Genomic DNA, 12,629 nt, shown 5'->3' with positions numbered 1-12,629 from the left:
TGTAATGTCCTGGTACAGATGTGGTAGAGCTTAAATGCATTTTTTTTAAAGCCAAAACTAGGACTTGATCTTAAACCATGGAATAGTATCAAGGAAGGAATTCCCACCTGCTTTTTAGAATTCAGTCCTAGTTTTGGCTATAAAACCAAAAACTTGCCACTACCTCACAATAAGGGCTTATTCACACAAACAAGTGCAAACTCGGACTTGAAATAGGCAGTTTTTCACGACCAAGTTGTACCCATGCAGGACCAGTTTTCACGGATCCCCCATAGACTTGAGTCTATCAAGGGATCAGTGAAAACGGAGGATAATAGGACATGTTATATTTTTCAACTGACCCTTGACACGGTCCGTTAAAACATTTGCCATGGGAACGTCCCTATTGCAATACATGCGTCCGTGCGACGGCCGTTGTTTTAACGGCCATCACACGGACAAATTCAACGTTCAAGTGAATAGGCCCTAACAGCTATGATCAGCGAACCTCTTCCCCCCCCCCCCAAACCACTGTGGTACCCATCCTTTCGTTTGCGAGATGAATCCACTGTCGAATGTCCGAATAGTGAGGATATTTTACTTGATGTGATAATTGGGTAAATAATCCCCTTATGTAACTTGACAGTAAACGGCTTGGTTTTTATCATTGGTCAATAGTGCCACCTTGGTGCCAGAACCTTCATCTTTAGATTTTGCATTGGGATCTAGGGGCTTCCAAGCTCGAACACAGGATCATTCTCATCTGTTCATCATTGAACTGAGTTTAAGACTAAAGCACTTTCTTCTAGATGCTGGTCTCTGTCATTAAGTAATCGAATGCTTGACTCACCAAGGAGCACGAAAGCCGCTTTCGTAAACCCTATCCAGCCTTTGTTTCCTTTTTGTTCAGTAATGGTTCTTGTGCCTGCAGCATCTGCTATTTGTGTGAGTTAGACAGTCATGTAATCCACAATCATTGCTTGACAGACAAAATTTGAGCAATTAATTCCACCATTAGGAATAGTGCAATTTTCTCGCAGATAGGTTTTGGCTTGAAAACAAAGATCATTATATCATTACCTGAGCAATTGTGTGTCTATGAGAAAGGAGTGTAAGGCCTCTTGCATGTGGTACAAAAATTTTGTGGAATTTGTGTGTGGTAATTCTACAGCATATTACACTAGCAGCAAAGTGGATAAGGTTTGGAAAATTCTCATCCACATGCTGCGGAAAAATTTCCACAGAAAACGTCAATCTGCATCATGTTAAAGAGGCTCTGTCACCAGATTTTGGAACCCCTATCTGCTATTGCAGCAGATAGGCGCTGCAATGTAGATTACAGTAACGGTTTTATTTTTTAAAAACGAGCATTTTTGGCCAAGTTATGGCCATTTTTGTATTTATGCAAATGAGGCTTGCAAAAGTACAACTGGGCGTGTTTAAAAGTAAAAGTACAACTGGGCGTGTATTATGTGCGTACATCGGGGCGTTTTTACTACTTTTACTAGCTGGGCGTTCTGATGAGAAGTAACATCCACTTCTCTTCAGAACGCCCAGCTTCTGGCAGTGCAGATCTGTGACGTCACTCACAGGTCCTGCATCGTGTCGGCACCAGAGGCTACAGATGATTCTGCAGCTGCATCAGCATTTGCAGGTAAGTAGCTACATCGACTTACCTGCAAACGCTAATGCTGCTGCAGAATCATCTGTAGCCTCTGGTGCCGATGTGTCCTCGCTCGTCTGACACGATGCAGGACCTGTGAGTGACGTCACAGCGTGATCTCTCGAGAACACGGCTGTGTCTGCACTGCCAGAAGCTGGGCGTTGTGAAGAGAAGTGGATGATACTTCTAGTCACAACGCCCAGCTAGTAAAAGAAGTAAACACGCCCCGATGTACGCACATAATACACGCCCACTTGTACTTTTACTTTTCAACACGCCCAGTTGTACTTTTGCAAGCCTCATTTGCATAAATACAAAAATGGTCATAACTTGGCCAAAAATGCTCGTTTTTTAAAAATAAAAACGTTACTGTAATCTACATTGCAGCACCGATCTGCTGCAATAGCAGATAGGGGTTGCAAAATCTGGTGACAGAGCCTCTTTAACTAATGTTCCGGAAATTTCGCAGTATTTGGGCTTGTCCACACGTAACGGAATTGCTGCAGAAAATTGCTGCAGCATTTTAGCTCAAAACAGACAATCAACTGTGGGAAAACCGCACCATTGCCTGCGTTTCTTATTGCAGAAAATAGTGCGGATATTCCTGCTTCTTTTCCAAGTCTGTGAGATCTCCTCTGAAAAACGCAGGAGTTTAGTCCACTTTCCGCAGCAGGAATTGTCGTTTTACAGAACTAAAAAATACTCGCAGCAGGTGAATTTCTGGACTGAAATTTACCGCAGCGTGTGGATGACAAATGTTGATTCACACCCACTTTGCTGCTAGTGTATTCTGCTGCATATTTTCTTTCCGCAATTCCAGATGGAAAATATGCAGCAATTACGTTACGTGTGGACAAGCCCGACGCCAAAGAAGAACTCCTGCAGGACAAAAAAAATATATCTATAAAAAGATTTTTAAGTCCAACAATAAAAATGTGCCAAAGCATATGAATAAAAATTTAAAGGGGTTTTCCCATCAGAGATGTTTATGGCTTTTCCACAGGATATGTTTGATAGATGCAGGTCCGCTGTGGCTGAATGGTAGTTATGGAAACAACGTACCTCACATGCCACGCTGCTTCCGTAACTGCCATTCACTACTATGGGAGTTACAGAAACAGCGTAATTCATGGCTGGAAATCACACGCTGCAGCCACAACACAGAGCAGTAGAAAGGGGTTTAGGGGGCCCCGTTCTAGAGATAGGTGAGGTCTAAGGCAGGTTTACAAGGTTCATCCTTAAGTCCGTCCTAAATCCTTCATTTAACGATTTCCGTTTGAGTGACACTGCAAGGCCCAGTTCACACAGTTTCTTTACTCTGATCTGGATGTGGAAACGGAGTTGGAATCCGTGGCAAAAAGTGGTCAAAACCGCCTCCCATTGATTTCAATGAGAGGCGGAGGCATTTTTTCTGCGGTGGCTTTAAGCTGCTCAAGGTAAAAAAAAAAAAAAAAAAGTGGCATGCTGTTTTTTGCTGTGGCTCCACCTCTGACCTCACATTGAAATCAATGGAAGGCAGAGAAAGCGTTTTTTCGCTGCGTTTTTTTGCCCGCAGTGCGTAATGTCCGCGGGTGAAAGACGCGACAGGAAATTGCAGGCACGTCAAAATCCTTCAGGAATTTTGAGCCATTTTTTTATGCCTGCAAAAAAAACTCTGTGTGAACAGGGCCTAAACTATGAAGATTTTTCCTGAGTACTATTTTGGTGATACTCTCTGTCATGGCTTCTCCAGGACTGATATATTTTCTATTATATGTTGAGCTTCGTCGTTTTGTTATGTTTGCTTTTAGACTCTGAACACTATTGATGTGAATTAATCTCCATTGCAGACCAATTCTAAGGCTACCCAAAGACATTGGGTAGACATCGATTTATAGACAAAATTCTAATATCTATGCCGGTTACCATACCTAACTACGGTACTTATGTTTGTGCTTTAAAGGGAACCTGTCTCGTTGAAAATGATGCAGGCAGCATATTATAGGACAGAAAGAGATGAGCAGATATAGTTTTGTGGGAAAAGATTCAGTAGAACTTGTCATTTATTAATCTAAACCTCTACTATTTCTGAGCTTAGTAGTCCAGTGGGCGGTTCTACTATTGACAGCTATGCACACGCATACAGAGAAGGCTGTCAATCACTGAGCAGGACCACCCACTGGACTCCTAAGCATACAATGAGCAGGGTTTTAAATCAATAAATTACAAGTTATACTTATAGGCTATGTAAACCTTTTTTGAGGGCTTTTTTTGTTTTTTAATAAATGGATTAGTCAGTGTGATTAGTGTAACTTTTTTAATAAAAACTATTTACAAATTCCTTTTACTTTTGGAGATACAGCTGTTCTGTATTCTCTATACAGAGCAGATGTATCTTTCATTTTAAACTGAATCCGTCGTTTACAGGTGGATCCTGCGTGTCAGAGACGGGACTGACTGATTCAGAGTAAAACTAAAGATATACAGTGAAGGAAATAAGTATTTGATCCCTTGCTGATTTTGTAAGTTTGCCCACTGTCAAAGACATGAACAGTCTAGAATTTTTAGGCTAGGTTAATTTTACCAGTGAGAGAGAGATTATATAAAAAAAAAAAAAAAGAAAATCACATTGTCAAAATTATATATATTTTTTTGCCTTGTGCACAGAGAAATAAGTATTTGATCCCTTTGGCAAGCAAGACTTAAAGAGGCTCTGTCACCAGATTTTGCAGCCCCTAACTGCTATTGCAGCAGATAGGCGCTGCAATGTAGATTACAGTAACGTTTTTATTTTAAAAAAACGAGCATTTTTGGCCAAGTTATGACCATTTTTGTATTTATGCAAATGAGGCTTGCAAAAGTACAACTGAGCGTGTTGAAAAGTAAAAGTACAACTGGGCGTGTATTATGTGCGTACATCGGGGCGTGTTTACTACTTTTACTAGCTGGGCGTTGTGTATAGAAGTATCGTCCACTTCTCTTCACAACGCCCAGCTTCTGGCAGTGCAGACACACAGCGTGTTCTCGAGAGATCACGCTGTGTCGTCACTCACAGGTCCTGCATCGTGTCGGCACCAGAGGCTACAGATGATTCTGCAGCAGCATCGGCGTTTGCAGGTAAGTCGATGTAGCTACTTACCTGCAAATGCTGATGCTGCTGCAGAATCAACTGTAGCCTCTGGTGCCGACACGATGCAGGACCTGTGAGTGACGTCACAGATCTGCACTGCCAGAAGCTGGGCGTTGTGAAGAGAAGTGGATGATACTTCTCATCAGAGCGCCCAGCTAGTAAAAGTAGTAAACACGCCCCGATGTACGCACATAATACACGCCCAGTTGTACTTTTACTTTTCAACACGCCCAGTTGTACTTTTGCAAGCCTCATTTGCATAAATACGAAAATGGTCATAACTTGGCCAAAAATGCTCGTTTTTTAAAAATAAAAACGTTACTGTAATCTACATTGCAGCGCCTATCTGCTGCAATAGCAGATAGGGGTTGCAAAATCTGATGACAGAGCCTCTTTAATACTTGGTGGCAAAACCCTTGTTGGCAAGTACAGCAGTCAGACATTTTTTGTAGTTGATGATGAGGTTTGCACACATGTTAGATGGAGTTTTGGCCCACTCCTCTTTGCAGATCATCTGTAAATCATTAAGAATTCGAGGCTGTAGCTTGGCAACTCGGACCTTCAGCTCCCGCTGGGATTAAGGTCTGGAGACTGGCTAGGCCACTCCATGACCTTAATGTGCTTCTTTTTGAGCCACTTCTTTGTTGCCTTGGCTGTATGTTTCGGATCTATGTTCTTGCTGGAAGACCCAGCCACGAGACATTTTTAATGTCCTGGTGGAGGGAAGGAGGTTCTCACTCAGGATTTGACGGTACATGGCTCCATCCATTCTCCCATTGATTCGGTGAAGTAGTTCTGTGCCCTTAGCAGAGAAACACCCCCAAAACATAATGTTTCCACCTCCATGCTTGACAGTGGGGACGGTGTTCTTTGGGTCATAGGCAGCATTTCTCTTCCTCCAAACACGACGAGTTGAGTTAATGCCAAAGAGCTCAATTTTAGTCTCATCTGACCACAGCACCTTCTCCCAATAACTCTCAGAATCATCCAGATGTTCATTTGCAAACTTCAGACGGGCCTGTACATGTGCCTTCTTGAGCAGGGGGACCTTGCGGGCACTGCAGGATTTTAATCCATTACGGCGTAATGTGTTACCAATGGTTTTCTTGGTGACTGTGGTCCCAGCTGCCTTGAGATCATTAACAAGTTCCCCCCGTGTAGTTTTCGGCTGAGCTCTCACCTTCCTCAGGATCAAGGATACCCCACGAGTTTAGAGTTTGCATGGAGCCCCAGATCGTTGTTGATTGACAGTCATTTTGTATGTCTTCCATTTTCTTACTATTGCACAAACAGTTGTCTCCTTCTCACCCAGCGTCTTACTTATGCTTTTGTAGCCCATTCCAGCCTTGTGCAGGTCTATGATCTTGTCCCTGACATCCTTAGAAAGCTCTTTGGTCTTGCCCATGTTGTAGAGGTTAGAGTCAGACTGATTAATTGAGTCTGTGGACAGGAGTCTTTTATACAGGTGACCATGTAAGACAGCTGTCTTTAATGCAGGCACCAAGTTGATTTGGAGCGTGTAACTGGTCTGGAGGAGGCTCAACTCTTAATGGTTGGTAGGGGATCAAATACTTATTTCTCTGTGCACAATGCAAATAAATATATATCATTTTGACTGTGATTTTCTTTTTTTTTTTTCTTTTTTTTTTTTATATAATCTATCTCTCACTGGTAAAATTAACCTAGCCTAAAAATTCTAGACTGTTCATGTCTTTGACAGTGGGCAAACTTACAAAATCAGCAAGGGATCAAATACTTATTTCCTTCACTGTAGCTGTTCTGTATAGAGAATGCAGAACAGCTGTATCCCCAAAGTGAAAGGAATTTTTAATAAAAACAATTTACAGTTACACTAATCACATTTTTAAAAAAGCCCTTCAATGTGTCCATAACCTTTTTAATAATTTCTCACAAAACTATATATCAATCTGCTTAGCTCCTCATGTTCTCTAACATGCTACCTGCAGATAGGGCGCTATGTATAACTTGGTAGGTTCCTTTTAATGATGCCGAACGGTATGTTCACACGGCAACGCAAAATACGTCTGAAATTAGAGCTGTTTTCAGGAGAAAACAGTTTCTGATTTTCAGACGTTTTTACAAGTGCACGCGTTTTTCGAGGCATCTTTTACGGATGTAATTGGAGCTGTTTTTCAATGGAGTCAATGAAAAACTGCTCCAATTACATCCCAAGCAGTGTCCTGCACTTCTTTGACCCGGGCGTAATTTTAAGCGCCGTCTTTTGACAGCGACGCGTAAAATTACAGCTAGTCTGCACAGAACATCGTAAGACCCATTGCAGGCAATGGGCAGATGTTTCCCGGCGTATTGGAGCCATCTTTTCAGGCGTAATTCGAGGCGTAAAACGTCTCCATTTACGTCTGAAAATAGGTTGTGTGCACATACCCTTACAGTGGTGTAACTTGAAACTCCTGGCCCTGATGCAGAATCTGTAACCGTGACCGCAAACAACATCTTTCATAGTACTGGCCTCCGCTTATAAGGCAGAGGAACATTAGTATTGCAGTATATCATGTAAGCGATCGCTGCTTCAAGTCCGCTAGGGGGACTAATGAAAAAAAACAAGAAAAAAAAACAAAAAACATTCAAGATTTTTATAATATTCCAAAAAAAACAAATAGCAAAAGTTCAAAAAAAATAAAGAAAAGAAAAACCTTTTCCCATTTTTTTTCCCTAAAGCAATGTTAAAAATAAATAAAAGTTGACAAAACTGGTATCGCCCCGTCCGAAAAAGTCTGAACTATCACAATATAACGTTGCTTAACCCGCTCGGTGAACAACGTAAAAACAAATATATAAAAAACATGCAAATTGCTGTTTTTTGGTCAACTTAGCGCTCCAAAAAAAAGGACTAAAATGTTGCATGTACCCCAAAATGTATTGGTGAAAACTACAGCTCGCCCCACAAAATTTAAGCCCTCACACCTCTAAATTGATGGAAAAATAAAAAAGTTACGGCTCTCCGTACATGGCGACATAAAACATTATTTTTTTTTAGCAAATAGTTAAAAAAAAAATAAAAGTGGTAAAACATAAAACGAAATATATAAATTTGGTATCACCATAATCGTATCAACCTGTAGAATAAGGAGAATATGTAGTTTTTACCGCCTGATGGACGCCGTAAAAACAACTTGTCCTGCAAAAAACAAGCCCTCATTTGGCTGTGTCAACAAAGAAATAGAAAAGTTATGGATTTTGGTAGGAAAGGGAGAAAAACAAAAACTAAAAAAACTCAAATTGGCCTGGTCTTTAAGGGCTTAATGAAGGAATCTATACACTTTAAGGTCTATGACTATAAAGCCTGTACTGATTGTCTGTGGTGTTCCTGTTTGGTATTTTTGCAATGTAATAGAATATATTTATTTTCCCCTTCAGTTTAACATTATGTTTCGCAAAAAGAAAAAGAAACGGCCAGAGATCTCCGCTCCTCTGAATTTCCAGCATCGTGTACATACCTCCTTTGATGCCAAAGAAGGCAGATTTGTTGGCCTTCCGCCGCAATGGCAAAATGTCCTGGACACTTTGCGGCGTCCAAAACCCGTAGTGGACCCTTCCAGAATAACCCGAATGCAGCTTAAACCTATGAAAGTAAGTAATGAAATCAGTATTCTAGATGGCTTAACTACTGCTCTTAAAGGGGTAGTAAAGCAAACGTTAGATAAACGTGGCTACTCTCTTCTGAAACCAGTGGGATGACTGTCCACAGTTCCTATGGTATTACAGCTAAGCCAGTTTAACGTCACTGGAGCTCGGCTGCAATACTGACACATGGACAGGTGTGGTGCTGTTTTCAAAGAAAGTGGTTATGGTTTTTCTAATGAAGTACAACCCCTTTAACAACATATAGACGCTCTGTAATTTGTGTTCCATATGCTGTAAATTGCCTATTGATGGGATAAAAGGGCTTTTGCAGGAAATTTGCCAAACTTCGAGTATTTTTGAAAGCTCACTTTGAGTATTTCAGCTATGAATATGCTGCACACAAAGTGAAACCTCTCAAAGACCACCTCTGAGAAAACCATCCATGTTCTCGTAAGCGGACACAGACAACTAAGGTCCCCTGTTCAAAAACAGCGTGTGGGCACCCTTCAGTCAGCATACCTGCAACTTAAATCTCAAGACTAAAATGTATAATCACCGTTCCCTCTCTGGGAAAACGGCTGGATAGTCTTTATTTTCCTACAGCGATGGGTAACATCCCTGGTGGTCTAGGGTAGTGAAGGGGTTAATGGCAGTATCCCTGGTGGTCGAGGACGGTATAGGGCTTAATATGTAACATCCCTGGCGGGCTAAGACAGTGCAGGGGTTAATATGTAGCATCCATGGAGGGCTAGGACAGTGATGAGTTAACTCCCCATGCAGAGGTTACCTACCTCTACTGATGGCTGCCGTTCTCTTTTTTTTTTCTTGCTCCGCTTTCTGTAACTATAGGCTGCTCATATGCACAGATACTACATCATCCGCTATCAGCCAGTCATAGAGCAACCCGGACAATGATAGAGGCTCTCTGAATGGCTGACTGAGATGATGCAGTGTCTTTGTAATCTGTAAGAGACGATTGGACAGTATGAGCAGGGAAAAGGGACAAGAGAAGCAGAACAGTTGATGTGTCCGAGCGGGCCACCTTCTCACTCTGAGCCCTTTATCTAGACCAGATTTTTAAAATCCCCTTATATTCTATGTATTTTTCACTGCTGTTTTTTTGGGGGGGTCTTGATTACTACATACAGTTAATGTTCCTTATACTTCGTATAAAATAAATTTTTAGATATACTTCCCCCCCCCCCCCCCCCAGTATATCCGTTGTAATAAAAGTGACACTTATGGTCAAAGCAATTTAGCATAACAAATATTGTAATCTATAGTGATGTATGTTTTATCTTTTATTCCTTATATGTACTGTATGAAGGCATAATATTGGTCAGTACCTGGCACAAAAAGTTGCGGTTTTTCTAGCTAATGTACTCCTACTTTATTAACTTCTATATATAATGGACTTATCTTTGTTCTTCGTAGACTGTTGTTCGTGGCAGCACCATTGGATTGGAAGGATACATCTCAGGGATACTTCTTGACATTCAAAAACTTTCTGTAACCAGCTCTAACACTTTGAGAGGACGAAGTCCCTTGACACGAAGGCGAGCTCAGTCTTTGGGAGTACTTGGAGAGGAGAGGCCAAACAATGGGCAATACATTGTACCAGAACCAAACATACCTGACGAAAAGTATTCCAACTATATCAATTGCAATGGTAGCTCTAAGGCCAACAGGAGGCAGACCGTGTGGCCAGACTACAAGCCTACAGGTGATAGCCCATCTAGACCCAATGGTTCTGTTTGTAAAGCAAAGTCCTTGGATCCCGGAGACTTTCAGGATACGGTGGACAGTGTGAGTCAATCCAAATCTCCTGACCACTTGCACAAGAACATTAATGGAGGATGTAGCTTTGAGCAGGATACAAAAAGACAACTTTCCCATGAGACTCTGCTAGAAGAGGGTCATGTGCCAAAATCTGCTGAGAGTGTTCCAAAACAGGGACTGTTAAGGAGTGGTTTTGAGCCTTCAGGCAATGAGAAATGTTCAGAAAAGCCTGTCCCAGCACACCAGAGAAAGGTATAATTGTTTTATTTAAGGGTAAAACTAAGATGTTTATATAAGCTTGTTTTCCTAGGTTGCATTTTTATGGTTTGCAGTGGATTTAGAAGAATTTACAACAGTACGAGAAATCTTGTCATTGGCTCTTCAGTATGTTTTAAGGATATCTTTGGCTTAATGCATGTCTGAATATGTGGAAGTTTTAGATCCCCCAATCTAGCAGTCTCAACCGGCTATGTGTAAGTTCTAGAAATTACTATATACTGTATGTGTGTGTGTAAGATAATATTAGAGTGGACCTCTTGCCACAACTGGGTGCTAACTGGTAAAAATACCCCTCACAAACTTTTCCCCAAAGTGTTGCAACTTTACCTGAATAGCAGTGGCTTTATTGCAGATGGTGATGTGCAGACTGAAGGGCGTTTTAATGTAAATGTTAAACAACCGTGTTGTCATCAAAACCTTCCAGATGCATTTTGATAACTTTCAGACTCTGGTACTTGGTGGTCAGTAGAGAACACATTGTTTGGTCCCTGGTTGTCATGTCCGATATTAGTGGAACAAGTTGGTAAATGGATCTTTCAGCATCTCTTCTTTGGTGGTCTGTTCAGCTTTCAGTCTGGTAGTCTAATAGTCAGAAGCTCCCAGCTGGTTTAGGGTTCGCTCTCTGTGCAGCAAGTAGCTTTGCCTTCAGACCTACTATAGGCAGTGATTTCATTTGGGGCATAGCCGTTGTACGCCATACTAGTGCAAAGCGCAAAAATATTTTCAAGGAGTGTTCCTAAACCAAAAAGAAGCAGAATTTAATTGCATTCCTGAAAAGTTTCCAGACTGAGCAGTCCTCCCATCCACAGTCCAATCGGCACAGCCACAGTATCACTTACCATTCATTTAGCAGAATAATTCAGTATAAATACAGACTGGTAAATCAAAAAGAGTTGCTGACGGTCCTAATTGGGATCGATTCATACCACGTTTGGGGCATACAGTTAAAACGTACATATGCTCAACTGTATTCCAAAAAACATATGCATCTGTATGCCACTGAGCTCTTGCAATTTCTACCTCCTGGAGGTGCTCATCTTTCATGGACTGTACAGAAGTATTGTTGTGCTGTGTGCACTCATTCAGCAAAGGACACAGATATAGATAAAGCCCCGTCTTCACAAGAGAGCCCTTTCCAGTCTAACAGTCCTTGAACCCCCAACAAATACCCAGCATATTGCAAAAAAAAAAAGTGTCCTTTCGTCATATGCTGGGCCAGTATGCACCGGCATAATAATTTTTTTTTCATTTGTATAGAAAAGTGTCCAGTGAAGCACAGTAAAAAAATAAAAATAAAAGTATACTGCGCGGTATGTTTTTTTGTTTTTTTTACAATAGCAGTCTAACATATCATCGTATGCCTCCGACACTTTCCACTGTATGCATTGATGCCTCCCCGTGGGGCCTTATCCTTATACCAGTCTTTTTTTTCTTAGGCTTATAGAGAGACTGTCACCACAGTATAAGTGCCCTATCTCCTACATAAGGAGATCGGCGCTGTAATGTAGATGACGGCAGTGTTTTTATTTAGAAAAACTATTATTTTCACCACGTTAGGAGCAATTTTAGCATTATGCTAATTCGTTTCTTAATGCCCAAGTAGGCGTGTTTTGACTTTAGACCAAGTGGGCATTGTACAGAGGAGTGTATGACGCCTACCAATCAGCGTCATGCACTTCTCCCTATGTGCTGTCTTATACTGACATATTAACGTTACTGAAGTGTTTAGACAGAGAGTAGATCCCGGCACTTCGTTAATGTTTCTGTGGTACTTACAGCAGAGCAAAGCGTAATGTCGCTGTAACTTGTCATTTACAGCGTGATCTCGCGAGATTACGCTTGCTCTGCTGTAAGTACCACAGAAACGTTACCGAAGTTTCGGGATTGTGAATGGACATCCCGTCCTGGCTGGAAGGAATGTCTACTCTTGGTCTAAACACTTCAGTAATGTTAATATGTCAGTATAAGACAGCACATAGGGAATAACGCAGCGTCACTATGCGCTGACTAAATGAATGGAGAGAAGTGCATGATGCTGATTGGTCAGTGTCATACACTCCTCTGTACAACGCCCACTTGGTCTAAAGTAAAAAATACGCCCATTTGGGCATTAAGAAACTCATTAGCATAAACCAAAATCGCTCCTAACGTGGTAAAAATAGATTGTTTTTCTAAATAAAAAGCACTGCTGTCATCTACATTATAGCGCCCATC

General features: G+C 41.4%; 1 protein-coding gene and 1 long non-coding RNA gene across 3 annotated transcripts in view; one reads left to right on the top strand and one right to left on the bottom strand.

The window, feature by feature from the left end:
* Positions 1 to 11,237, bottom strand: part of LOC142664619 (uncharacterized) — a 38,482-nt gene extending 27,245 nt beyond the window's left edge. Inside the window, exons 1-2 of the long non-coding RNA XR_012851340.1 lie at positions 9,149 to 11,237; positions 8,231 to 8,355 (exon numbers count right to left, since the gene is read on the bottom strand). This is a non-coding gene — a long non-coding RNA (uncharacterized LOC142664619). The remainder of the gene's footprint in view (positions 1 to 8,230; positions 8,356 to 9,148) is intronic.
* Positions 1 to 12,629, top strand: part of PAK6 (p21 (RAC1) activated kinase 6) — a 197,473-nt gene that overhangs the window by 105,877 nt on the left and 78,967 nt on the right. For both annotated transcript variants that reach the window (XM_075843781.1, XM_075843780.1), the window contains exons 2-3: positions 8,151 to 8,363; positions 9,792 to 10,388. In XM_075843781.1, coding sequence (XP_075699896.1) covers positions 8,160 to 8,363; positions 9,792 to 10,388 — 801 coding nt within the window. In that variant the 5' untranslated portion in view covers positions 8,151 to 8,159. The remainder of the gene's footprint in view (positions 1 to 8,150; positions 8,364 to 9,791; positions 10,389 to 12,629) is intronic.

This window comes from Rhinoderma darwinii, chromosome 12 (genome assembly GCF_050947455.1).
Source record: "Rhinoderma darwinii isolate aRhiDar2 chromosome 12, aRhiDar2.hap1, whole genome shotgun sequence".
NCBI classification, from domain to species: domain Eukaryota; kingdom Metazoa; phylum Chordata; class Amphibia; order Anura; family Rhinodermatidae; genus Rhinoderma; species Rhinoderma darwinii.
The sequence above is the reverse complement of the archived record's forward strand: the minus strand, read 5'-3'. Positions and strand labels throughout refer to the sequence as shown.